Source organism: Sylvia atricapilla, chromosome 1, assembly GCF_009819655.1.
Source record: "Sylvia atricapilla isolate bSylAtr1 chromosome 1, bSylAtr1.pri, whole genome shotgun sequence".
Classification (NCBI taxonomy): domain Eukaryota; kingdom Metazoa; phylum Chordata; class Aves; order Passeriformes; family Sylviidae; genus Sylvia; species Sylvia atricapilla.
The window spans coordinates 92,002,115-92,030,088 of record NC_089140.1 but is presented as its reverse complement, the minus strand read 5'-3'; the positions used below and the strand labels follow the sequence as shown (position 1 = coordinate 92,030,088).

The following is a 27,974-nucleotide window of genomic DNA, read 5'->3' as shown; positions in this document are numbered from 1 at the left end:
CGGGGCTGTGCGTGTGGCGGCGGGGGCTGGGCCGCGCCCCGCGGCGGAGGGGGAGCCCAGCGCCGGCTCCCGCCCAGCGTCCCGGGGCCGCGGGCCGCGCTCAGCGCCTGCCGCACGGCCGCCACATGGTGAGGGGCCGGGGCGAGGGGCCGGGGGCGGCGGGGGGCGGAGGGAGCGGGGACCAGCGGGCAGCGGGGCGGCTCCGCTTTCGCTTTCGCTCCCCGTGCCAGCGAGGCGAAGGGAAGGCCGGGCCGGGGCCTGGCGGCGCACGGTGAGCTCCGGGCTGGGCCGCTGGGGACGGCGCCGGTGGGAGCCGCAGCGCCGAGCGAGCTCCGGGTTCCCCCCGCGGCTCCCGGCTCCGGGCCTTCGGCGAGGCCGCGGGGCCGCCGTCCCCTGGGCCGGTCCCTGGGCCGGGCCCGGGGCAGAGCGGCGGGGGCTCGTCCCGCTCCCGGCCCTGCCCGGCCCCGGCTGCCCAGCCGGGAATGCCCCAGCAGCCGCTGGGCCCCGCGTCCCGCCGCGGTCGGGCTCTGGGGTGCTGATCGGGACGGAACTTGTCACACCAGCTTCGATTGTTTTCTTTATTTATTTATTTACTTATTCGTTGTAGCGTGACAGTTTGTTAAGCCTGGTGTTCCCCAAGCTTTTAAAACTGTAAGTCAGGAAAAAAGAACTAGTTTAGTCCGCTTCAAGCCTTTATATAAGACTTGAAGCCTGTCTTTATTTTTTAGGCTTCTGCTTTCTTGATGCTCACCTTGCCTTTCCAGGGCATGGTACAGGTTGGATAGGCCTCCAGAAACCTGCTGGTCTTAAGCTGCACCAGGGGAAGTTTAGGTTGGACAGCAAGAAGAATTTCTTCACAGAAAGGTTAATTAGACCTTGGAATGGGCTGTGCAGGAAGGTGGTGGAGTCACTGCCTCTGGAGGTGTTTGAGGAGAGACTGGCCGTGGTGCTTAGTTCCATGGTGTAGTTGACAGGATGGTGCTGACAGGTTGGAGTTGATGGTCCCAAAGGTCTTTTCCAACCTAATAGATTGTGTGGTTCTGGGGTGAGACCAGAGGTGTCATTCTTGTTAATACCAAGAATTCAGTATTAGGGCTCTGGTTGCTGGTTGGACTGTTGTGGGCTCTTAAGGCAGGTGTCAGCCCACTGCAGACTCGTTCCACTGGTTCAGCTTTGTGCAGAAGGTGTTCACGTGTTAGTCATTAGATATTTTCTGCCTTTCTGCAGCTGGCTTAAACGTATAAATCCAAAACAAAATGCCTGTGGCCTGCTCTGATTTCTCAAAATGCAGTCACGTGCCTTTGCCTTGCCTGGATCAAGTCTGTGTTGCCAGGTGATCCACAAGAGCACAGATCTGCTGCAAGCCACAGTCTACATGTACAGCTGCTGATTCGGGGTGTTCTGTGGGAGATCCCACACGTGTGGCTGTTTATCCCACTAAGCAGTTTCATGTTACTTTGTGAACACACTCAGGCTGGTGTCTGTGCCTTATTTCAACATAGCAAGGTTATTTTCTTTTGATTCATCTTACAGACAAAAATAAAAGGTATAATTTAGTCCTGAAGTGCAGTTTGGCTGTAGCCTACCACAGGAGCGTGTTCCTCACTAACTACAGGCCTCAGCCAAGTGAGGAATGGTGTCCCTGCAATTTTGGGGCCGGTACCACTCTAGGAAATGTTTCAGGTCACCCTAGGGAAAAAGCTGTTGTATGTCCTTATAGTCTAATTAATTATATTTTCAGGGAAAAAAGGTTTTGGCCTTTCCACCCTTATCAACAAGGCATTTATGCTGGAGGTACTTTTTCTAGTGGCATTGGTTGTCTAAAGTGTTAGTGAATGAAGATCAAATCAGTGAATTACATTGTGTTTCCCTGGGCAAACAGAACTCATGAGGATTGTTGTGCATTTTTGTACCGGCTTTCGGTGGAGAATACTAGGCAGTTTAATGAAAGTTCACGAGTGTTAACATTTGAGGTGTGTTGTCAGCATTATCTGAAATTCATCACAAGTATGTTACCATACCTGGGAAGAATTTTACTTCTGGTTGACTGCCGCTGTGTGACTTGTGCTGCTACCGCCTGCTTTGGATATGTCTTTTTTTATTTACGTAGTTGACTGAAAGTTATTCTGCATCTCGGTCTTGATCACTTCGGAATTAGTGTTATTTCAGTCACTGATACTCAGATGCAAGGGCAGACACAAATCACCCTCCTAAAGAAGCTGAAGTTGAGTGCGATGTTCTCACTTGCCTGAGGAGAGTGGTTCATAGGTTGGATAGGGTGGCTGCACAGAGGGATCTTGATGGGGTGAAGATAGGAGCGAACAGAAACCTCAGAAATTCCAGCGGATCCAATAAGAAAGCCTTGCACCTAGAACAGGTTGGGAGGACTTGATGGAGAGCAGCCTTACAGAAAATGACCCAAATCTTGTGGTCGACCACATGCTGGTTAGAGGAATGGAGCATAGTCTGGAAAAAACAAAGGTGAGTTTGTTCAGCCTTAAGAGAAGGTGAAGGAAGGGGAGATCTTGCTATTGCAGGTGGAAGCTGTAGAGCCAGGCTGCTCTTGAAGGTGCATGACAGTGGGATGAGGAGCAGTGGATACAAACTGATTTAGCTACAGGGAAGGTCTTTGTTTTGTTTTGTTTGTTTGTTTTTAGCCTGGACAATAGTCAAACACTGAGGGAGGGGTCTAGTGAATGTGGAGTGTTCATCCATGGAGGTGTTTGAACTTGACTGGACAAGGGCCTGTGCAATGACATCTGATTCAGCTGGCACTGGATGGAATGAGAAAATCCCTGCCAACCTAAACTGTCCTGTTACGCTGTGATAGCGGAAAGAACAGGCATTATTACTTCAGAAATGAATTGTTAAAGTTATGCTGAGGAGAACACAAGTCAAATAAAGTATGCAAGGTTTCCTTGAAACTGTATCAGCAACAAGCAGAAATGCATAATGTTAATTTTATTTAATGTTAATACTATATAAACATTAAAAAAAAGTGAGACATTGCATTGATAATTTGTGGCCTAGAATTTTTGTTGCAGAAGCTACTACACTGTTTGAGAGACAATTAAGCAGGACACCTGATGAGAATGTAAGGAGTTTTTATATTTCTTTCTTAGTTTTTCAAACTTGCTGCACAGTGGGTTTTAGGCAGCGGTGTCTTTAAGGGGTTGGTAGACACTGTCATGGAAGTTACTGTCTGGAAATTCTTAATGAGATGAAAATGACTACCCCGAGCCCTGCATGCAGCCAAATCTTCAAAATTCAGAATTCAGGTCATCTACCCAAGGCACATGACCATTATTTACGTTAATTCTGCTTTCACAGTGCTCCAGATTGTAAGTCATCCAGACTATCAGTTTTGACTCTCATCAATCTCCAGATGTCATGAAAGGTTAAGGACAAAGTTATGGTGAATTTAGCTTAGTCTCTGCTCTATTTCTTCTAGGACAGAATGCTCTGTGTGCTGCTGTGAGTTCACAGTTGTGTTACATGTTTGAAGAATTTGCATCAGCGCTTCTTCAGGATGATTCAGTATAAAGGAAAAGCATGACATGGCTATTAAATATCTTTAGGGAACCAATTTTTAATTAATTCTAGCTCATAAACTCATGGATTAGTGTATAAGCTGCCAGGAAATTAAATGTGTGCTTGAAGAGGAAGTACTGCAGTTTGGAGTACGATGCTTATTATCTTTTGGACATTATTAAAAAAAGAAATCAGTTCTAAACTCAGAATAGAGTTCAACTGTGGTATATGAGTGCCTCTTTCAAAAGTTAGGGACTGTAGTGCCCAAGGTATAATAGGATATATTTGTTAATCGTCTTGCATTTAAGCTGCTGTTTTTAGAATGATGAAAAGAGTGAGTCAATAGGAAAGGTATAAAGTTCTTTTTGCAACCTGAAAAGTGTGAGGTCACCCATCCACTGCGTGCTTATTTGAAGGTTACTATTAAATGCCTTGGGTTAGAAGGGTGTTTGTAAGACCTCTTGATTGTGTATCTTTATAATTTGAAGTGGGGATGATTTAGCAATGACTGCAAAGTCAGTTGATGAAATAATTTCCTTTTGAGTTTCTGAAATAAGAAAAGATGTGTCATTGTGTTGGAGTCCAGTACATCCCCTTGGATGGCCTGGGACCCGAGGAAGGGAATTTGAGCCCTGGACAGGGGGGCATGGAGCCGGTCCTGGGGGCTTGGAGACCTTGGCACAGAGCCCAGGAAAACACCGGGTTTGATTTTAGTCCATGGGAAAAGGTTCCAACATTGCAAAAGGAATTACAAACCACTGGTATGTGAAATTAGTAGTTTAGCACAGTAGACAATATAGAATTCAGTAGCTTTAGAATTTATAGAATAGAAGTAAATGGGGACAAGATGGTGGAATTTGGGTGGTACCTCATGTACTTCTCCTTCTTCCTCGTCCTCCATCTTTTGGGGTGGTGATGGCACAAAGTAGTTAGAGTGGATTGGAGCAAAGTAGAAATGTCACTTTTAATGTGGGCACTGGGCATTGGCACAAAATAGTAAATAACCAATACGTAGTTATCTGTATAAATGTTAGGGGGCATCCCCTGAGGCGGGCAGTCGCCTCGTGTCCCAGCTGCTGTCTGGACCTCGGCTGGGAGCAGAGAAAATTCTGAGATATCGAATAATAAACAACACGAGAAACCTGAAAACAGACCTTGAGGACTCTGCTTTTTTATACCATTTTTTATACCAATGCGACTCGGGGCTTTTAGAGGGCCAAGGACTTTAAACCACCTAAAGCTCGGGTGAGGAACCGCCCCCCCCCCCCCCGACATCATTGAAACCTTAAAGATTGACTTCCCCTAACCTGGTCTACTCGTAAACATTCAGCTTTCCACAGTTTTCAATTTCTTTGTTGAATGGGATAGATAAAGGAGAAGAGTCTTCTGTTAGCATTCTGTTCTCCTGAATAATGCAGCGTTGTTTTATTTGCAACCACCTTCCTCCCTATACCTGAAGTGCTTTCCTTTTCTTGCTGGAAGATGCTTCCCACTTGGCTCCTTGGGGTTTGGAGCAGGTTTGTCCGTGTGCTCCCTGCAGCCTGCACGAGAGGGCTGGGGCTGAGCACTGAGTAGTTCAGTCAAAGACCCAGTGTCATCAGCTGGTGTCTCATGTTCTCTCTGCCTGCAGGAATCACAGGTCTCAGAAAAACATCAACACCCTCCCTCTGCATTTTCACACCATAGGTAGATGTGAGAAAAACTATGTCTGATTTCACTGTTGATAATATGTTTGGCTGTATGAAAAACAGGAATGTTCTTTAACCTGTTACATTCTGCTGTCCATCACCTGCTGCAGGAGGATCGTGCTGGGTTTATTGCTTTAAATCTGTTTAGTTACTGAAAGAGGAAAATCTGATACAGTAGCTGATGTACTTCAGGTACTTCCATATAGCCAGGTTAGCACATCTTTTTACTGACACTTGTGACAAAACTTTCTCATACATGTCTTCTTTCCCCTTGTGTGCATCCAGCATGATGGAATTCCTTTATGTTACTCCTATGCTCTGTAGATAAATGCTATTGCATACAATTCTACACATCTCTCTTTTAGAGAATTGAAACTCAAAAATTATGTTTTACACTGTGCAGGGAAGAGAATTCAGGCTGCTTATGTACCTACTGGTCCTGTAAATACTTCAGCGGCCTATTTATACCCCTTGCTAGGTGATGCCTTAGTCATTGTCAGTAGGGAACACAGGCAATTTGGAGTGCAAGTCTTCATTCAGGAGATCTTAACATTTCCAGGAGGTGGAATTCCAAAATTCATTCTATTCTGGTGTCTTTTTAGGACAAGTTTTACTAATTTTCAGGTGATTCTGAATGTGAATTGGCAAAATGTGGACTCTGATCAATCAAAGCATCTAATTGGAAGGCTTTTTCAAACCTTTTTATGTATCATTATGCTGCAAAACATGTCTACCTCTGCCTTAATTACTTTTCTTCCTGTTAGTGTTAAGCTTTATGAAAAATGATCCTCAAAGCCTGCAGGTAAGTAGAGATAATACATTTAAATGCAAACATCCAGATATTAAGTATTACTACTGCTTAATTGTGGTTTTGGGAGATATGTGATCATTAGGAAGACTGATTTATTGTATTTTGATTTGATTTCTTTAAAAAGTGATTGAAGTTTACCTTTCTTGTTTAATTTTTTTGGTTTTTAGGACTTTTTACCTTGGTGAAGGTATATAGGACAGCTCTTGACTTGAAAGCTGCTTTTAGGATGTCTGAAGATGAGGAAAAAGTTAAACTCCGCCGAATTGAACCTGCAATTCAGAAATTCATTAAAGTGGCAATTCCAACAGATTTGGAAAGGTTAAGAAAGCACCAAATAAATATTGAGAAGGTTAGTGTTTGCTTTTTGCAAATGTAGTTATTTTTGCAGTATCGAAGCAGTCATGCTGAAAGGTTATGTAGAGTTTTTGATGAGAAGTTGATGACAAAATGCTTTGATTCAAATTTGGCTAAAGATGAAAGTTCTGTATTTGTAATTGTGTGCACAAAGACCTTTACATTTGTAGTAAACACCAATGTTAGTAGTTTGGTTGAAATACTTGTACGATAATTTGCATTTTATGTCTTTTACATGCATTTTAGCCATAATTAATGTGTTACAGTACTTTTGTGAGCTGTCATGATGATTTTTCTCTTCAATAGTTTTTGTAAAATTAACTTTCAGCCATGTAAACCAAACATCCCTAGAGGTAAAAGGATAATTTTATAGAATCTCATCCTGTTTATTTTACAGGCTACTTTTAAGCAAAAATCACTAATTATGTCCAATTGCTTAGAGCAGTAACATTATTTACTTATGATGAAGCCAATATCTCTAACCTCATTTCATGAATATTGATTTAAACCTTAGGTTCCAGAGATAGTCCAAACAATTAATCTCCTAAATCACTGTTTGAAGAAACTATAAAATCAATATATAATGAAATTTGACCTTGAATACACCTTTTCAGAGGAAGTGGCTACCATAAATTCATCATCATTGCTTCTCAACAGCATGAGAGTCCAACTTTCTGTATGACAATTTTGGAAGACTTAAAAGCTATAGCCTTAAGAAAGAAGTTCTCTATACTTTTTCTTTCTTTCCATCTTTTCCCCAGGAAAATTCTTGTTTTCTAAAGTATATTCCATGGATTGGATGGCGTTTCATTTCAAGAGGGAATAAAATGCATGTGTATCCAGAAGAGGTACAGCTGTCTCTAAGTCTCTTAGATAACAGCAATTGACGTGGTAGTACAGGAAGGTGGAGATTTTGTTTGGCTTACTGCCCTAAACTTTGTTGGTGATACGCAACAATCCTTTAAGAAAAAAGTGATGTAAGACACTTTCTCTCTCTTGCTTTCAGTTTCAATTTCATTTTTTGTTACTATGCCAAAGGATGTTGTGAGAAACAGTTTTTATCTTTGGCTGGGGACCATTGTTGTGATGGGAAGATATGTCAAGGTGACATGAGAAATGAGGGTGCCTGAGTCTTCCTGCAGTCTTATGTGGACATTTGTATAAGGCATTTCTTGAAGAGCTTTTAGCAAGAGATCCATGAAAGTATCCAGTGGATACTTTCAAGGAGAGATGGAAGGGATCCAAAGCAGAAGCATGAAAGTTTCTAAAGAGGGCTCTGGAGAATAAACACAGAGCAAAAGAGATTGAGTGTCTAAGAGTAACCTAATGTTAATTTATGTGTTTGTTGTGGAATACAAACTATTTGTCTGTAGCACAATTATGATTGAATATCACAGAAATAAGGAACTGCAGAGTGATTTGGGTTGGAAGAGAAGCTTTAAAGATCATCTAGTCCAACTCCCCTGCCATGGGTTGGGAACACATTTCATTACATTGAGTTGCTCAAAGCCCCATTCAGCCTAGGCTTCCAGGGCTGGGGCATCCACAGCTTCTCTGAGCAACCTGTTCCAGTTCCTCACCACTCTCATTACAAAGTAATTCCTTATGTCCATTCTCAACCTCTAAATGTTTTAAAGCATTAGTCCTTTTGCTGTCACTAAAGGCCTTAGTAAAAAGTCTTCGTCTTTCTCCTAAGCTCTATTTATGGAAAGGCTGCAGTAGGCTCTCTCAAGAGCTAAGCTGAACAATCCCAACTTTCTCAGCCTTTCTTCACAAGAGAGCTGTTCCAGCCCTTGGACCATTTTTGTGGTCCTCCTCTGGACCTGACATAACAGGTTAGAATTCCATAGATGTTTTTACTTCACGGGCCTCCCTTAGTTGTACACGTATTTCTTCAGGATAAAATCTTTGAATGTTAAGAGGTTGGAATGGACCTTAGGGATCATCTAGTCCCAAGCCCCCTGCCATGGACAGGAACACTTTCCACTAGGCTCAAGGCCTTACCCAAACTGGCTTTGATCACTGCCAGGGATGGGACATCCACTATCTCCCCAGGCAGCCTATTCCAGTGTCTCACCATCCTCACAGTAAAATACTCCTTCCTAATCTCTAACCTAAATTTCCTCTTGCAATTTGTACCCATTGCTCCTTGTCCTATCACTACAGCTCCTGATAACGATTCCTTCTCTGGATTCCTGGTAGGCCCCCTTCAGATACTGGCAGGTTGCAGTGAGGTCTCCATGCAACCTTTTCTTCTCCAGGCTGAACAGCCCCAACTTCCACAATAAAATGCCAATACCATCTCTTCTTGAGCTTTACTATCCTTGAGGCCCCCAGGGTGAACATTGTCCAGGAGTATGGCCTACTTTGTGTTGCATGACAAAGGGAAGTCAACAAGGAGGAATTCTCTGACCACGTGAATGTTGGTGTGTTAAGTCATTGGATTCTTTGGGCTCATCACTAGCATATTCTGAATTTTGAAGCAAAGTAACAAAACAATATATTAAGCAGATGAATGTGCTGAACATCTCTGGTAGTAATTACGAAGAGCAGTAAAGGTTTCTTGCGGAATTTTTCTTAACTGGATAACAGGATTCTTTTATTATTAGTTATTTCGACAATGTGTTATAGTCACCTGAAATCAAATAGTTGATTTTCCCCTAAATCTTTTCTGTTAAAACCTCAGAAATTCCTGTTTCAGCACTCTTTCATGAGTGACTAAGTTGGAGGATATACTATTGGTACAGGGCTTTTTGTCCATTTTATTTTGAAGAACACTGGCAGTAATTTTAATGGCATAGCAAATTATTGTTATTCCGTTTCCTAGAAGGATGACGTTAATCTGACTTTGTTGAAACACTAACCCTTTTATGTTCCATAGCACTACGAAGTCCTAACATGAAAAAACTTTTTGCTCTGAAGTAGTAACTTTAGATTTCTCCTTGTATTTTAGGCAGCTGAGTAACTTGTGATCCTTCTTGCTGTGACATCTAATGTTATGAAAATAATTATGGAAAGATAGAGGCTGTAGATAAAGTACTGGTAACAAAGCTTATTAAGAAATTGAGGAATGAAACTTTACATAAAAATACCTTACAAATAATGGTCAATATTTTGCCTTATTATCTAAACAATTAAATAAATATTCTAATATTGTCTAATATTAAAAATACATTTTTTAATATAAATATATACATTAATACATTCTTTGATAGTTTCCAGGAATGACAGCTTTTACTTCTATTATTTTACTACTCTTTTTCATGCTAAAGTCTCTGTATTAGTTGTGTCAACTGCCTGTAGCAGGGACTGATTTATTTTAATGATGAAATGGTTGATATGCGATAATATGCACTTCTTTTGCTAAACTTGCTCTCTGCTAATGTAATAATTTGGTCTCTGTCCCATGGGAAGTACTGTGTGGATAGTTTCCCACTGAAGTTAGTGGAGCTTCATGGAGGTGTCAGATCTGGCCTGATGGTTCTTGTAGCTGTGTTTGTAATATATAGAAATGTTCAGTGTAAATGTAGACAGCAGCATTGTGTAATGAATGCCATTTTCTTTGTCAATAGTATCCGATACCAGATACCTCGTTGTCCTATATACCCAGTACTGCTTATCAACTGTTCCACTCCTTTCTCCTTCTTCTGCCATTTGTTCTACTGCCCACTAAGTGATTTATGCCACAGCAGTGTCAGGATGCAATATCACTTGGGTGTTTAAAACTGATGCTGAAACCCTGGTTGTCTGCAATTCAGTAAAATACATTGAACATTTTTTTTCACAAAATATATTGCTATTTACCTCTCTAATTTTGCAGTGGAATTGTTTATGACTCAACTTCTTTACTGTCAGTTTTGGAAAATTAAAGTGATCATTTACCAAAGGTGGCTTTTTTTTTCTGCATAACCAGTTGGTAAAAACAGCAATTCTAAGGAGTCCTTTTCCTCTGTTTCAGTATCAGAGATGCAGGCTCTGGGACAGGTTGCACGAAGAGCACATCAACGCAGGACGAACGGTTCAGGTAAGGATGTGAAAATGGCTGTGCTGCTGATGGAATTGAGTTAGAAACATAACATCCCTGGTTACCTCAGGGATGGACCTTCAGAGAGACATATATTTGACAGGTGGATTTGACAAGCAAGCACACACTTGTGCTTTACTTCATTTAAAAATTAGGGATTTCCTAATTGTGTCCTGTGACACAAATACAGTCAGAAATATTTCCGTATTCGTGAAGAAACAAAAGTTTGGAGACTGATCTTTTGCAAACTATTCTCTTACATTATTAAATTAGAAGATAGCTCTTGTAATAAGGGATACTACTAATTTTAAAACATGATTTCATAGAGAACATCTGGACTACTAGTTTGATGCGCACATCTGTTGATGCACATGATAAAATCAGGGAGGAAATACCAGCACATTTGTCAGCACAGGCATCTCAATAACTTCATCCATAGGCATCCATAACTCAGCACACAGTGAATCATACAGTTCCTAAAAATACCTGTGTCTTGATGAAGATGATGCAGAAACTCAGCCAAACATCAGCTAGACAGCACACAGGCAAAATACAGTACAAAATCAGTACAGAAGAACACAGACCACATCTGCAGCACAGAATTTGCTGAGGCAGATATAACATCTGGTGGCTGTAACAGCTGCACTGACAGTATTCTGGGGACAGATGTGTGTTGGCCAGGAGAGGCATCTTGTGTTGGTTTCATAGGTGTTGTTCAGAGGAGAGTCCTGTCTTTGCTAATGTAGGTGACCTACACTGCAGGTAGACAAGCAGGGTTTGCCAGCACAGGTGGCACAGTCCTAAACCAATGCTCACAGTTCTAATATTGTGAATTCCCATGTTTGTTTCAGTGTCTTACTGACTTGTGGGAAATTAGACCCCTCAACACCAACTCACCTCAGAAAGAAGAACTTAATCCTGATTGAACAACAGAATTAGATGGTGGGCAGAGCTGGAGTTATGTGTCTTTTCTGAGGAATGGAAGGTGCTAGTGAGCTTTTTGTTTAGTGTAGATTATATGAAGTGACATGTGAAATCCAGTTGATATTCCTGCTCATTGGAGGTTTGAATTATTGAATTTATGTATTTTGATGTTTCACCAAGTACTTTTGAAATTTTAATACAAATTTATTCTTCATATTCAAAGAGGCTTCCAAAGGTGGAAGTTCTGTTAAAACAGTGGCATTTTAACAGGTGCGGTGTGATAAGCATATGTTTATTTGTCTGTTCTCTAATCTGTTTTCACATCTGAGTGTGGGAAAGGCTTCTCTTATAACTTTAAATTACCAGTATCATTTCTTTAGCAAGACAAAAACCTGTCAGTAATTAGAGAAAAAAAAAATTGTGTTAAACCTGTTATTTTTAGATATTTTAAGTGCTTTAATAAGAAGACTGCTTATTTGTCTCTAGAAACATGTATATTTGTCTTGAATCTAAAGCTTGCTGTTTTCACTTTCAGTCAAAGTAAATTTTTTTAGGTTTATTTAATTCTTACTGCTTCTAGCTCTGGATACAGATCTAGCTGCATTGAAGTGGTTCACGTTCTGGTACCCAGAGAGCAGAATAAGTATCTGGGTCCGTGCAAGAAGAGCAGACTGGCTCTTTGTTTTAATTAAATAGTTAGGAGTCTGGACTACTTGATAATAAATTATATGACATGTAGAATGTGTTTGCTGTAAGCTGTTTAAATGTTTACCGATGGACTTGTGATCTGTTTGTTTGCAAAGAAATCAGATTAATTATTGTGATACCAAATGTTCTCTGCAGCACACACTTTGCTCTCAAAATTAGATGTTGTAAAAATACATTAGGAATCCCTAAGTCAATATTGACCCAAGGCATCCACCACAGGTTTTAGACAAATATATGCACAGCCATTCTACATTTAATCCATGTGCACATAATTAGCCATTTTTCTGAATTTTCAGTTTACCCAGAATAATTACTTCTGTTGTAATTTTGATGATGGTCAAAATTATAATAGAAGTATAGATGAGCATAAATCTGTTGCTCTGCTTTCAAGTGACTGGGTGCCACATTAAAAACTTCTTCTAAAAAAGAAGATGAAGAAAACAGATAAATCTTTGCACAGGACATGAAGAGACCCTTTCAAAAATACTGAGAAAATAGATCTTGTATATCATGTATTAGTTTTTCTGAATGTGCTCTTGTATATTTTCATTTTTAGGGACAGTCCATGGACTTCTTAAAATGTTACGGCCTGAATGAATTTGCAGTTTTCTAGGCTTTGTCTGCATACATTCCAACTGTACCACATAATTGGTTAATTATTGCAAGGTTTAGGTTAATTTCAGTGAAGGGGGAATATTTTGTTGTAAGATCTAAGGACTGCCCTGATCATTTTGGTGGTGAGAGGAAGGGAAATGCTGCAGTTACTAGAGAGGAAATAAGATATTAAACCAAAAAAAAAAAAAAAAAAAAAAAAAAAAAAAAAAAAAAAAAAAAAAAAAGGAAAATGCAGTAGATGAAGTCTGGCTTTAGTCTGTATTCAGCCCACAAAAAGAGACTCTGCAAAACATATTTAGGCTGACATAGTCTCTCTGCTGTGTTAGTCTCATCTGGAAAGCTGCTTGAAAAATGTTAATCTATTTTTTATTTTTCACTTTTATGGTTTCTAGTTCAGCTGGAAATGGTTTACAAGTTAAAGGTAGTTTCTGATCAGCTCTTTTTTTGCATAAGTCTTCAAAGCTCAGTTGTATGGCTCAGGTTTTCTGTAACATTTCTAAAATGATCCTCAGATTAGGTCCCTCTCTGGCATACTGTGCAGATATGCTGCGAGGGCATAAGGAGTAGCGTAGAAAACTTTATTTCTGCGGGAGATTCTTTGTGGTATCAGTGAAGGATCTTGTAAAATCAGCTCAGTATTGCAGCCTGCGGCCATCTGCAGGGTAAAGATATCCTTAAATTCAGAGTTCCTGAGACACAGGCCAATAATTTTTTAAGACTTGAGGGACACAGTAGAAGTGATCCAAAAAGCCAGATAACTTCGTGGGATATATAAAGAGGAGAGCAGTCAGTGTAGTCTCTCCTACAATCTCTTCAGTCAGCAGCAGTAGGATCCCAGGTAGAATAGTCTGTCCAGTTTGGGCACCACACTTCTAAGGAAGTCATGAAGTAACTAGGGAGAGACCAGTGAATGCAGTCAGAAATTGAGAAAACAGGATTTCTTGTAAAGATCAAAAAATGAGTTATTTTGCCCAAAGAGTGCCTGACAGCATCATGCTGTCTGTCTGCAGAGATGGAGAGGATGGTTGCAGGGAGGACAGGGCTTGTCTTTCCCTGTTTTGAACAAAGAGGATTAGAAATGCCTGGTTTAAACTGAGGTCAGAGAGATTTCTGTTAGACATAAGGGAATGTTATAGTATTCTGAATTCCGGCAGTGAGGTATGAAGGAGCTTGTAGCTCTTCATGAAGAAGTCCTTTGAAGACCAGATTAGATAAACAACTGACAGAAATAACACAGGGAGAGCAGATTCTACATTGAAGGGATGACTTCCCAAGGTTTTCACTAGTTCTGTTTTCATACAGTTTTTGTGAGAAAGCCACTTGAAAAAAAATATTGTTGTTTGATTTTGGAAGTTAATGGACCAAAATTGCAATTATTATTAAAAAAATCTGTGCCTTTTGGATTGAATTTGCAGAGTTCGAAACTCAGGAGTTCCTACAAATGAAAAGAGAATTTTGTATTGCCTTCCTCGCTAAGTAAGCTTGGTTTTAAAAGTGCAAACACTTGGGATGAGAGTGATACCCTTTTATGCTCTACCTAGAAATTAAACTCAGTGCCATTAAAATTATGAGAAGAAGTCACAGTCATTTGCATATCCATAACATTTATGATGTTACACCCTGGTGAGCTCCTGGGATGTATCTCCTCGCAGCAGGGCTGAACTTTCTTGCTAGGCTGAATCCATTCACCTTCTGTTTAATTGACAGTAAGTGGAACAAGAGTCCTCTCATCAAAGCCACAAAGAAAAAGCTACTAAAATGAAATTTCACTAAATAGGCAAATATCATTATCTAATTCCTCCATCTTGCTCAGAAATATTTCTCTTTGATCAGCAAGGTAAAAATGATCAGTGGAAGTGGGGATCAGTGAACAGTTCATACCTCTTGAAGCTTCTCTTCAGCATCTGTGCAAAGTCCCATCAGCCAGTTGTGTTGTGTTGATCACTGCACAAACTTGTAATTTGCCCCAGTAGCAGCTGCAGTGGTACAGATCCCAAGCAATTTCAACTGCAAAATTCTCCTTTTTCTCTAAAAGGAGCTGCTGTGGAACCATTGGTGGGTTTTTTTGTTCTTTGGGTTTTTTTTTCCCTTTTCTTTTTTATTTGTCTTTTTTCTTCTTTTTTGCCAGTACTTGGGTGCAGACCATGGGGGGAAGATACCAGAAAGCGCGAGGTAGACAGAGATGGGAAATGTATGAGGAAAGTTACTGGCTACCCTGTTTCTAATTCAGCTCAGTTTCTTCCAAAGTTGGAGATTTTTGTATCTCTCTTTTTTAAAATTGTCAATCAGTGGTTTTACCTGAGGTTAGTCTTGAATAATGCAGCCTAATTTGGCTAATGGTACTCTTAACGAAAGCATACAATATAATCTAATCTAATCTTAGTAATTTGACACATGATTTTAACGAATCAATAGTTCTTTCTTCGGAAGCTCGTGCAGTGTTACTTCAACATGTTGTTGAATAATTTCCTTCCTTCTTCTCTAATTACATTTTCTACTATTTTTTTCATAAATATTAAAAACAATTAATTCCACTAGTGTGTATAAATAAAATTAGTTCCATCTAGATCTTGCTTTTGCAGATAGTCTGTTTTACCTTTCTAAGGCATTACCTGTACCTCGTTTGTATTCTGGAAAAAACCTTTCTGTTTCTAACTACTCATTGGTGTCAGTCCATTCTCTTGTTATCTTCTGAGAAGAATATTCAAAACAATTGGTAAATAATGCAACAAAGTATAGAATTTATTGTATCACAGTAATGTAATGCAGAGAATATATTTTTATTACAGTTTTTTTTAATAATTAGATAAAACTCTGTCCTAAAACAATAAGTGGTGTCAATTTCTTCTTTTCATTTGTAGGAAGAGAAAATTTGTGTGCATTTTTAAAATCCAAGCAATAAAAAACTGCTTTATTTTTAATGCAAAAAGAAATTTATCTCATGGGAAATGCCTGCACATATACTCTCCTCGCTAGTTGTGAACAGTTTATATCTTCTCAGAAGTCTAGTAACTGAAGAAGTATTTACATGTTTTATTAAGTTTGAAATTCCAATCAAATATATTTGTCCTTCATTTGAAAAAAAAAATTAAAGAAAAAAGTAATCCTTCTCCTTTGTCCCTGAAGTCATCTTCACAAAATGGAAATGATAGTTTTGAGGTAGCTGGGAGTTGTGAATGACTGTATCCTGGGGTCCTGTGATCACCACAGTCACTATTTATTATAAGAAAAGCAAATTTTGAGAAGCAGTCACTTACTTTACTTGGATGTTATTGTAACTTGTGCAGATATTTTGGCGAAGACCTGAACTGACCAGAGAAATAGAAATAACTTCAGTGATTATACATTGAATTAATTAGTTAAATACTGTAATTAAAACTCAAAATAAAACAAGCTGACTTGGAGAAGGGGATAAAGTACAAAACTGACAACCAGAAAAATCAAAACAGTGATGGTGATGGCTTCAAAAATGTTTCTTCCTTTATCATAAAGATGATAGGTGCTTCCCAGGCACTGGAGCTGTCTAGTGTTCTCACTCAGTGAGCTACAAAATAACTCTTAATACTCTCGCAGCAACTTCGTGCCAATATGAGAGAGATGGAGAAACTCTGTTTGCGAGTCCGGCAGGAAGACATCCCGGTTCTGCAGAGAATGATAAATCCCATTAAAGAGGAAGCTTCCATTGCCATTAAGGACTTCCTGCAGCTGCATTCTGAATCTGCAGAAGAACTTAAAAGGCAACTTGAAGGACAGGAGGATGGCTCTTTAACCAGATCTGCAACTCTAGGACAAGGTAGTAGAATTTAATTTCTGTATTTATTGTATCTCTGTCATTGTATCCACTGTGCAGTTTCTCTGACCAGACATAAATGAAGTAAACAAATGAGATTTCTGTTGAGGAGTGTTATTAATGGGGAAGTAGATTTCTTTCTCTACCTCACACTTATGTCATGACCTGTCACTGAATTTTGATAAGCAGGAAATGCTTAAGTATCTTAAAAAATTAAATATCTATGGCCTTCCACGGCAAAGATCCTGTAGCCTTGGATCTTGAAATAGTGGACTGTTCATAAGAAACAGAATACTTACATTCATGTTTCAGGGTAGCTTGGCTTCTTCTTTCCCCCCTGCAGATCACTTGATTATGTGCAAGTTATCATTTTTGTCATTTTCATTGAATCAGTGAAGAAGTACTCAGAAGATTTTTATACAACAGACAGTGTAACATAGCATTGCTGAAATATATGGAAAAGAGGGACAAGTCCCTAGGTAAAGAACATCTCGTCCTGTAGCATTTTAACTTGGTAACTGACAAGAAAGGAGTATAAATCCATTTAAATAAAAGATTTTGAAAACATACTGCGACATGCTAGAAATCAGATATGTTTGCTGGTCTTCCTTCCTTTTTGTGTAAAAGGTCTTTCAATCTTCATTCTACCATTCTGTCTTCAGGAGAAGTCTATTATGCCCTGGTGCTGACTAGTGCTCTCTCCTGATGATCTGTGAGAAGGTTGGTTACGTCAGGATTAAACCCTTCCACATATCTGTAATTAGTTTGATTGCTGTAGTAGCAGTATTACTTAAAATGATTTGAGCATTTCATGTGTCTTAGAATTGAAAGAGCAATCTTAGGAGCACTGTAGAAGGACCTGCTGTCAGATTTGATTTCATAACCCTTCTTGTTGCTGCATGCAGAACTACAAGAACTCTTTCAAGTGTGATTAACAAGCCAGTGAGCCTTGTGGTTGAGCAGGGAGAAAAGCAGATTTGACAGCTGGGCTTGCTTTCAAGAATGTCATGTGCAGTAGTATCAGAAAACCTTGTGAACATGAAGATAAACACAGAGCCATAGAACCATTTGGGATAGAAGGGACCCTTTTACAATCATCTAGATCCAAGCCTCCTGCGTGGACAGGGACACCTCCAATAGACCAGGCTGCTCAGAGCCCTATCCAACCTGGCCTTGGACGCTCCCAGTGATGGGGGCATCCACAGCTTCTCTGGGCAGCCTGTGCCAGAGCCTCACCACCCCCATTGTAAAAAACTTTTCTTACCTTGCCAACAGAAAAGACTGAATTGGCTTCTGACATAAAAAATCTCAACCTCCTCAACACCTTCAACATGTTGTAGTTGGATGTTCACTAGTTTGGTCTAATAACTTGGTGGATTTCAAAGTCTCTTCTTTTGCAGTCTTCTGGGACCACCTTATTCAAGTTCTCAAAAATATGCTTGAAATTTCAGAGGCTGTTTCTTAAAAATGCTCTAGAGTGAATTTAATCCAACCTTCAGACCCTAAATAGGCCTAGCTCATCCAAATACTTTTAACCTGTTCTCTTTATGTTTCAGCCTGTCTCTCTTTCTTTCTTATTTAAGTTACTTGCATCAAATACCTGCTTAAAACTACCTTTTTATCTGGCAATGCACTTCCACATCCTTGCTCTTCCTCTAATTTCAAAAACATTCACAGAAACCTCCTTGCTACCATTTATGCCTCTTGGTATTTGCAATGTATTTATGTCCTGGTCCTCCTGATATTAACTTACCATGCTTATGTTTTTCTTTACTCTTAACACGACACACGTTATGTGTCAAATTCTTGATGTCCAGGGCATTGAAGAGCTCTTGCTGAAGCCATAATTATCTTTCTCTGCATGAGGACAGTTTGATGTCATCTTTAGCACAGCCTTTTACTTAGTGTCTGCCAGCAATTCTGTAGTCCTTTATCTTTTAGGAACTTCTTCCACATAATTTCTATTAATCGTTTTACCCAATTTGTTGACATTTTTTCTGTGGAGAGCTCATTGTCTTCAATATTCAGTGATTGCCTTCTTATGTATTAGCCATTGCTTTCAGTCTCTTTGTGAGCTCTTCTCTGTTATGATCAGAACTAAATTTAAGATATCTCTTCTGTTTGTGACTTTCTGCAGTTTTTCTTAGTACATTCCAGTATTTCATTGGAAAGGCTTTGTCCTGGCTTACTGCTTCTCTGTTTTACACAATTACATAGGTGGCAAATGGGAACTAGAGTTTAATTTCAAAGAACAGGACTGCTTTTGAAATCTGGAATACCTTTGAAGTATGGAGAATATTGAGTATAACAGCACTTCAGAAGGACAAATAAATTCATTAGGAAGATGGGGATGAGAAGAACAGAAAATATATTACTAGAATGACAGGCATCTGCAAGTCTGCTCAGGAATGTGGAAATAATTCACCCCATTTAAAGTGAAACAGACAGACAGGCAGACAACTAAATACAATTAAATAGATCTTTTTTTCAAGTTTGCCTGCATGTACAAGCAGCCCTGTTGAATTGCTAACCCAGACACCCAGTATATTTTCTATTCTTTTGTGCTTAGAGGCTGCAGTCCTGACAGCAAATCTTTGCTGTTGATCTTAATCAAAGGAGGTTCAGTACATGCCCATTCTTTGTAGCATGTTGCTTCCCATCTGTTAGAGAAGGAAGGAGTTTACAAATTCAAATCTCCCATTTAGAAGGCATGTCAGTGATATGATACAGTCCCTTCCCCCCCATTCACCCTCCTCAACTGAGGGCCAGTAGAAATGGAATTTAATTGCATATTAAACAAATATTAACAAAAGATGAGACTCCACTTGTAAAATTACTAAAATCTTTTAAGCAACATACTGAATCTTCCAGAGCATTAGATTTTTATCTTGAGTGTAATGAGGTGTAAAGCTCCTCTTTGAAATCTGCAGAGGTGTTTTGTATTACTGTATTTCTGTGGAGATGCTGTATAAATGAACTGGTGGAGTCACTTCCATTCTCAATTCTATTAAAATTGGTTAGACTTGATAAAAAGTGAAGTGGTGAATATAAATTTCTTACTCATACTTTCAGCCCAGATGTGACCACCTCTTACCCTTCCTGTTCTTTACCTTAGTTTTTTAAGGTGAATACAGAAATTTTGTGAGGATTTTTTTTCTTGCTGATTTTTAGTTATTACAAAATGATAACATGTAAACCTACTTACAGTTTTAATTTCTCTGGAATGTGTGTCATGCGAAATTTTGGTATCATTTACACACTCCCGAGAATAGGCTTTTCTGCAGTAGGTTGGCATAGATTGTTAGGAACAGACCACAGCAAGATCTTGGGAGGAGGCAGTTTTGCTTAGTGAGATTTTTATTTTGCTTTTGTATTATGAATACTTTAATTTTAACCAACTTAGCGTGCATATGGCTGATTAGGGAAAAGTACACTTTTCGGGGCAGAAGAAATTTGATTTTGAAATAGGATTGTGTAGGATTGAACTGAAATAAGAGCCTCAAAACTCGTGATAAATGTCAGAGTATGTGGCAGAACAGTTTTCTCAAAAAATGCACACATTTGGATATATGGTTAATTATATTGAAAAGGGGAAGGGAATATTTTAGAACTGAGTATACAACCTTAATTAATTTGAGGTTAGTAATCAAAAATATGTTCTCGAAGAAGAGGTGATGACTGTAGAACATGAAGTGCCTTCTGTGTCTGGATTCTTGAAGGAAAAGGGGTAGAAATAATTAGAAAGAAAAACAAGCCCAAATTAAGCCCCCAAATTGCTAAGTGCATTCTTGTTACTTTGCTTACTTAGTAATTATGTCTAAATATCAACTTTATTCATGTTAGAATTCTACTGAGTAGGAAGATTGGGTCCTTAATCTATTTTGAGATAATGGCATAAAAATGTTGAGAAATGGACAAATGTTATGAAAATGTATCATTTTTATTTTATCTTAAATTAATTCCATGAATAAGCATGCACTATTACTGATGTTTTTATGAATATGATTATCTTTATTTGTTTTCCATTGGTCATATCTGTTGCTGTAACAGTTATATAATATTATTATCGTACCTTGGCACAATCATTTTATCTAAAGATTTTAATACAATATTTACACTTTAGTATTGTTAGACATACCTAATCAGCCTTCCCCATAATAAGCTTTCTCTTGGGAGTGCCTTCCCAAGGAAGGAAACGCCAGTGTCCTACTGAAGGAGCGATCTCTCTTCAGAAATGGAAGTTGCTTGAATTGAGATGATCTTTGCACTGTGTTTACATACACACCTTCTCCAGTCTGCCTTTCAGACTCCCAAGCTCTTCTTCAGTCCTTGTACTGACAAGCTAAACTTGTTTATTTTGCTTTATTGCCACTCAGTTTGTTGTCCACAATTAGAGACACGTCCGTGGCTCTGCAGTGAGCTCTGACTGGAGGAGGTGTGTGTGTGCCTGTTCATTGTATCTGCTCTCCCCAGTGCCACCTCACTGTCTGTCATTCCCTGTTTTAACACCATACTTCATCCTAATGTCTTCTGCATTCAGTCCAGGTGATTTAGGGAGGAATATACTTGAGAATATCTTGTGTACAGCACTGAGCTGCAAATGTCTGCCATCCTCAGTACCATTTACCCAACTGATCCAGCATGGAATGCTGGGCACCACATTACTTGGGTTTCACTGTTTTTGCTTTGAAAGCTTTTTCCTCCAGTTTATTTTAGTTCTCAGTGGCTGAAAAATCAAACCAGTAGCAAGATAATCAGTCATAAAATGAATAACTGTTCAGTTTTGGGAGCACAGCATTTTTATGTGTTGTACGTAAATGAAAAGTTTTTGTCCCAAGCTCAGTTTTCTCAGCCTGGTTGATACAAAATGAATTAAATGACCTTGAATTCAGGAGTATAATTTAGTATCATTTCAGGACTGGTTCTGAAAATGTGCTGATAGAAATGAATCTATTTCTTTGTCAATAACATCCTTTTAAGAAACTGTGTAGTGCTGTAAGGCTTCTCCCTATATGATCATTTTCGGGACTGTTGCTTGACTTGAATTAAGTATTGGGTTACCCTTGAGAGACTTTAAGAGTGAGAAAGTCTGCAAAACACCTGCCTCCTGGTTCAGTGCATTTATTTATAAACATCATATTTCTCATTCAGAAACTTTATGTAACACGGAAGTGAAGGATGGCTCCCAAAGTTTGATCCAGATCTACTCCCGCCTTCCAGAAATACCTCAGGAAGAAAATGCAGCTGAGTCCTGGGAAAGTTTAGAAGGGGTATGTTGGAACTCCCTCCCTGCCATGTTGGTGCTCTTGGTTTTATCAACTATCACAATTTTTTTTAAAAAAAATTTAAAAACAAAATAACATTTGTTTTTTATTTGCAGGACTTGATTGAGCTCAGCCAGTTGGTGACTGAGTTTTCTCTCTTAGTCTGTGTGAGTATAATTTCTGCATTTTGTCCTACAGAGTCTCCTACAAAATAGGGTGAATGGGTAACTCCTAGGAGGGGACAGAAGAGGCTGTGTCTCTCCTGTGATTCAGGCTCTGCCAAGGTGACACCCTGAGGAGGCAGCAGTCTCCTCTTGCAGCATTAGTGCTGGGAGTTGTTCCCAAGTTCTTGTGGCTGGAGCAGCTACAATGTTCCAGCTAGTGCATGTGGCCATGAGCTGAACCTTAGCAGAAGCTCTGCAGTGTTGATTTCAGACTCCTACCCAGGTCCTGTTTGTTTTTACAATTTCTAACTGTAATGATGGTGACAGCTTTTACTGCACAGGTTGTGTGTTTGTCAGGTACCTTCTCTCACCTAATCAGGAATGCTGGAAAAATCCTCACCTTAATCATGCCCTTTCTCTGCTCTCACCACATTGGCAAAATGTTGGTTCCCAATGTTGAGTTCTTCCCGTGCCACAGGGAATTTAAATACACAATTCTCATCTCCTAGGAGAGTTCTTTAATCTCCTTGCTATTGGGTCAGTAGGGATAAATAACCTAGCTTTTATCTTTTCTGCTGAGTATGTGCTGCTTCACCTATACAAAAAACCCAAGTAAGAACCATTAGACTAGGATGGGACTGTAAAAATGTCCATTCAGTATTCTAAAGGTTAAAGGAAGAGGTCCTGTTCCCAGGACTTCTTGGATTTTGCACTTAACCATCATTAGATGTAATAGCAAGCAATTTAAGGTGGGTGGACTGCATTGTAGATGAATACCAGAGCTGGTGTACTCAGCAATTTTTGAATTGGAATGAGGCAAAAAGTGGAGAATGCCTTTTATTTTAAGCTGAACATCAGCCATCTCATTATTTTGAGAAAATTTGATAAAACAGCCTGTGTACTGCTGAGATTAGAATATGGGCAAACGAACCCACAGACCCCTTTATCTTCTGCTCCAGTGTTCCCTGGGAGAGACTGCAGGGGAACCTGACTGACTGCATTTGGAGAAAGGATGGAATGTTGTTGTAAAATCAAACAGTAAAATACAGAGCAACATCAAGTATATTTTCTGTGCTGTCACTATTTCTGAAGTCATTGTTCTGTAATGTCAAAATTAAACACTTCTTGGATTTCTTGATGCAGCTTTGTATGTTGGAGTTAGTACTGATCTTATAAATGCCCTTTATAGAATTTTTTTTTGAACGTGAGACTCAGCAGGAAACAAAACAGGCTAGTTTGGATTATTTTTCTTTTTGGAATGTGAATTCCTCTATCCATAGAAAAGATTTAGAAATAATTTGTTTTGAGTTGTTTTCTCTAACTGCAGCAAGACAATGTTTAATATCCACCCCATATTATTACTTAATAGTTTAGATTTTTTTTTAAGTAAGTCTGTAGTTTCAGCAGAGTTTATCAGATGCTAATCATGGAGCACCACTAAGGCTGCCGGGTGCAGATGAAAGCTGCTGTGGGGCCCTGATTACAGGCATTAAAATGGTGTGTATTGGCTCACTGCTGCTTCCCAGCAGGTTCCCTCACTCATAATTCCTTTGCATCTAGTCCCAGCAGGAGAAGATTGACAGGATTGAAGACCATGTCAACAGTGCTGCTGCGAATGTTGAAGAGGGAACCAAAAACTTGGGGAAGGTAGGGATCTGCTCCTGCTGGTGAATCAATGGTGCTCTGCCTCCCAGCCACCCTCTGTATTAACCCCATTGATCTGCAGTCTTTAATGCTGAGGGAACCAGCAATTAAGGAAATAAGGAAGAAATGACCCACAGGTAGCAGGGAAAAAAAAAATCAATCTCTCTGGTAATTTTCTATTGCATCCAGGCTGCTAGAAAATACATTTAATTTTGGGGGGGGGGGTCTTTTTAAACACTATTCTGATGGTTACTTTGGTTTACCTGTAAAGACAAGTGCACTCAGTGACTGGCTCACAAGAATCACATAAACATTAAACAAGAGGCTGATGATAACCTGCCATTTCCATCCTGTTCCATGGCACTTGCTAAATAAACCTCAAAGCTGGAGTCAGACCCATCACTGAAAAGTCTGAGAATTTTCTCAGTTTCTGATTTGATTTAATGATGGCAACCAGGTAACACCCCGTGTACACAGCAGCTAGAACCACGTGAAAGAACGTGATTCACTACTGCATATACAGGACACATGATTTTAAGTTGGTTTTAGCATATTCTGTCATACTTTTTTTAAATACTAATTTGTAAAGTTTATCACTGAGCAGTCAAGTCATTGCCAAGAGCAGTGAGGGGAAAATGCACATCGCCACAGCAAGTATTCTAACTAATTTTTTTTTCCTTTACAGGCTGCAAAATACAAGCTGGCAGCTCTGCCTGTGGCAGGTGCAGTCATTGGTGGAGTGGTGGGGGGTCCTATTGGTCTCCTTGCAGGCTTCAAAGTAGCAGGAATTGCAGCTGCACTTGGTGGTGGGATTTTGGGCTTCACAGGTGGAAAATTGATACAAAGAAAAAAACAAAAAATGATTGAGCAGGTCTCTTCCAGCTGTCCAGAGCTTTCTCACCAAAGTGCCAAAAAATCCAGCTGAAGTATAGATTCACTATGGCCAGGAACCACAGTGTAGTAGCTGAGCTAATGACAGACTTGCAGCCTTAGGCTTTATATACAAGGCTGAGTTGTGTGAATTTTGATGACAATTCTGTTTCATGGGAGGGCTGAAACAGTCATGTCAGAATTTTCTCTTTTCAGACATGGTGACATCAGTCCTTTGAAAATTATATGGATAACTTTTAATTACATAATTCTTAGGTGAGCTATATTCACAGCTGTAATAATGGGTGACAGGTGCTTCATACCAAATTTGCACAAAGTATCTTGCAGACAATGCAAAGAATTATTTGGAAAATCCTAGTGCTTTCCCATGAATGCCATGAGAAGCTGGAGCTTTTATTGGAGTGCTCCAAAGAAAAGGAAATAAATGCCATCATTTGTTCACGCTCATAATATTTTAAATTTAGTTCCATTTATCTGGATTCCCAAACTGTTGCTGTGATTCCCCAGGATATCACTGACTATGCCTGTTCAGTAGTGCACAGTGCTGTCATAAGAAAAGATGAGAATGTTGGGTGAGCAGAGTGGAAAAAAGTTATGTATATATCACATCTGCCTTCACCAGCCATCTCAGATCAGCATTTGGAAGCAGCTTCTCCCCTTTCCAGGCAAGGCAGTTCATTTGTGAACTCCCCACCTTGCTCAAAGTGTAGTTATGAATTAAACAGTCTACTGACTGCAGCGCTGCTCTTGGAGGGTAATACTTTCCCATAGCTGTTCAGCTCCTTGGCTTGTCCTGAGAACACCATACAGGATGAAGAGCCAAGCTCTGGCATTCTGAACCTGAAGCCTCACATTGCTGAAGCAGCAGTTAGTGCACGATGTTGCCCTTGCTTCTCCTGTAGCTGAGTGCCCTGGTGGGAGAGCTGAACAGCTTCCCTGGAAGGCAGTGCTGCAGCCAGGCCCACTCCCTCCCCAGGCTGTTGTCCTCAGGGGTGTGTGAGGCACAGGGCAGCAGCTGGCAGTGCCAGCTGGCAGCCCCGGAGGCAGGGACAGGGTCGGAAATGTCAACCTGATAGAGCTCACAGCAAAAACCACCCTTGGTTGGGCAGCTGCACTCTTGCATTATTCTCCAGTGCCAAAACTTCTGCTTCCACCTACACTGCAGTGTAGCTGCTCAGCCTCTTCAAGACTTTGGGACATGCTGTGGAGCCTGTATGGGATGAGATGCTGGCAGTGCTTTTGCTTGCTTTTTATAGTGGACACCTGTTATCCTACCCTCTTTACGAAGCCTTTTGCTTCTGGAGCTTCTGTTGCTAAATGCAGAAGTGTTAACGTGTTGTTACTGTCATATAATTGTACAATTGTCACATAATCTACTGTTCTGAACATGGTCCTACCTCCATCCTTTCAGGACACTTCCCACTACAGCTGCTACTATTTGGGGGAACAGAAATTGAGGTTGGGAAGCCGCTTTTTAAAAGTTTTTAGATTGGTTGATTCATTCTGAACTCTGTTCAAGTTGTTTTCTTATGTGCACAGTGAAGTCAGTATTGAGATAAGGCTCCCTAGCAGGGAACACAGTCCAGGGAAGTGTACTATAGAAAGAGCTTCCTTTCAATAACCAGTACTTTAATATCATCACTGGAAATCACTGTCTGCTAATGACAGATGATGGAGTTTTGTGCCTAGAGATACTGTAAGCAACTGTTAGTTACAGCACAAATAACTTTTTCTAAACAGTGCTTCCTTATCACTTTTAAAATCCTGAATTTGCTATCAGCCAGAGCATTATGTCTATTTTAAGTAGGTCTGAGATTCAGGGAAACACTGTGTGCAAGAATAGTTCTCACAAGCAATTGCAGACATTGTCAAAACTGCACGTGTTGAAGCCTCAGTGCCGGCACTGGTAAAATCAGCTGGAGTGCAAAACATGACCTGTGTAATTCAGCTCATTTCCTCCTGACAGGCAAAAAGCCCTTTCCTTTCAATGCATCTACTTTGGATGTAAACACAGTTAATGAGCTTGTAACAACTTCAAAGTAAGGCTGTTCATTCCTTTGATACTTATTTTCTACTTTTAAAGGAAGACACTAAGAAAAAAAGTGATCTTAATCAGAAACTGGTTGATCCTTTGTTTGATTTTGAAATGCAGTCTCTGCTTTCCTGCTCTATGCTGTGAAACCTCGTGCATTTAAATAACAACAGCCACATCGGTGATGTTGTGGACTCCATCCTCTCCCCCCAGGCTGGAATAATGCCAGGACAATCTAAATTTGTAAGACTGAATTCTTGCCCCAGCTTATACAAATTCAGCTTGATGTGCACTCATTTTATGAAATGTCTACCACAAAAACTGTTTTTTCCCCCTTGTGTCTTTGCAGAAGCAATTTGAAATCATTGTGTACACACTATATGTGGGAGACTGTTATTTAAGCTATGATATTTTAAAATTGGTGGGTTATTTACATATGTGAAGAAACATCAGCATGTGAATAACCAAACTAGCAATTAAATTGCTAGGCAGGTTACTTAGAAAAACTGTAAGATATAAATAATTCTTTCAGACCAAATAAAATTTTTTGCCTATGAGACTGGGTGGAGCGTTTACTAAGAACACCAGGGTTTATTTCCTTTCAGCATCTAAAAGATTAATCCCTCCCAAGTTTTATATTATTAAAATAATTGCACCACACTAAAATGTAAGAATCCTGTAATGACTTTCAAAACACATACTTCAGCTATCAAAATATTTACACTGACTGAAATGAATAGAGGTTCCTAAAATGTCACAGGCATCCAGTATCTCATACACACACAGTAGCTCAGAAATGGACTCAAGTTCAGTGGAAAACTGTTTGGAATGGTTTTGTTCCCTAAGGGGATAACACTAGTATTTTTGATAACTTCTCCTGGAAACACTCTGAGAAGTGTTACAGGGAGTGTGAAGGTGAGCACCAAATGGTTAAAACCACAGATGGAGATGATCAGCGTGGAAGGGCTCAATCTGAAACACAATTTGGATTTTGACAAGTACTTGGCTCTCTCTAGGCCAATTCTCTCTATCACCAGGTAAAAGCTCAAATGCCCCTCAGCAGCAGAACGGGCAAGCCTAGCTCAGCTTTAGCTCTTCAACTTCCTGCCTACAAAGAGAAAGGCACTCGAGCACTGGTGCAGCTGGGTCAGTGGTGATCAAGAACCCAGGAGAATCAGGTCCAATGCCAGTGAATGCACACCAAAATTACCCGAGCGTGTAACTGTTCTAGAACTGTTACATATAACTGCCAGCCTAGTGCTGGGATGCCAGAGTTCTGGGAGCAAGTCCTTACCCTCAAAAGCAAACTTTGATTAAGGAATGGCAGAGGGTGTTAATCTCTTTCACTTTCCAGCTGAACACACCAGCCACTGGACTGCTGGGTGGATGATGACCATCTCTCTTCAGATAGAGAAGGTTAGATGTGTTTCACCAAACAGCAATTATAAATCCCATTCCTAGAGAATCCCAAGGAAAAATAGGAACTTCAGAGGAGTAAGGTAAGTACTTGCAGGTATCATGTAAGACTTGAGTA

At 39.9% G+C, this 27,974-nt stretch overlaps 1 protein-coding gene across 1 annotated transcript; it reads left to right on the top strand.

Annotated features, from left to right (window-relative positions):
* Positions 1-26,997, top strand: STX17 (syntaxin 17). The gene is made up of 8 exons (XM_066327831.1): positions 1-128; positions 6,198-6,379; positions 10,343-10,408; positions 16,229-16,448; positions 21,597-21,715; positions 21,826-21,876; positions 23,434-23,520; positions 24,203-26,997. The coding sequence occupies exons 2-8, from the start codon at positions 6,257-6,259 to the stop codon at positions 24,440-24,442; spliced, it is 906 nt and encodes a 301-aa protein (XP_066183928.1). The 5' UTR covers positions 1-128; positions 6,198-6,256; the 3' UTR covers positions 24,443-26,997.
* The last annotated feature ends 977 nt before the right edge of the window (positions 26,998-27,974 follow it).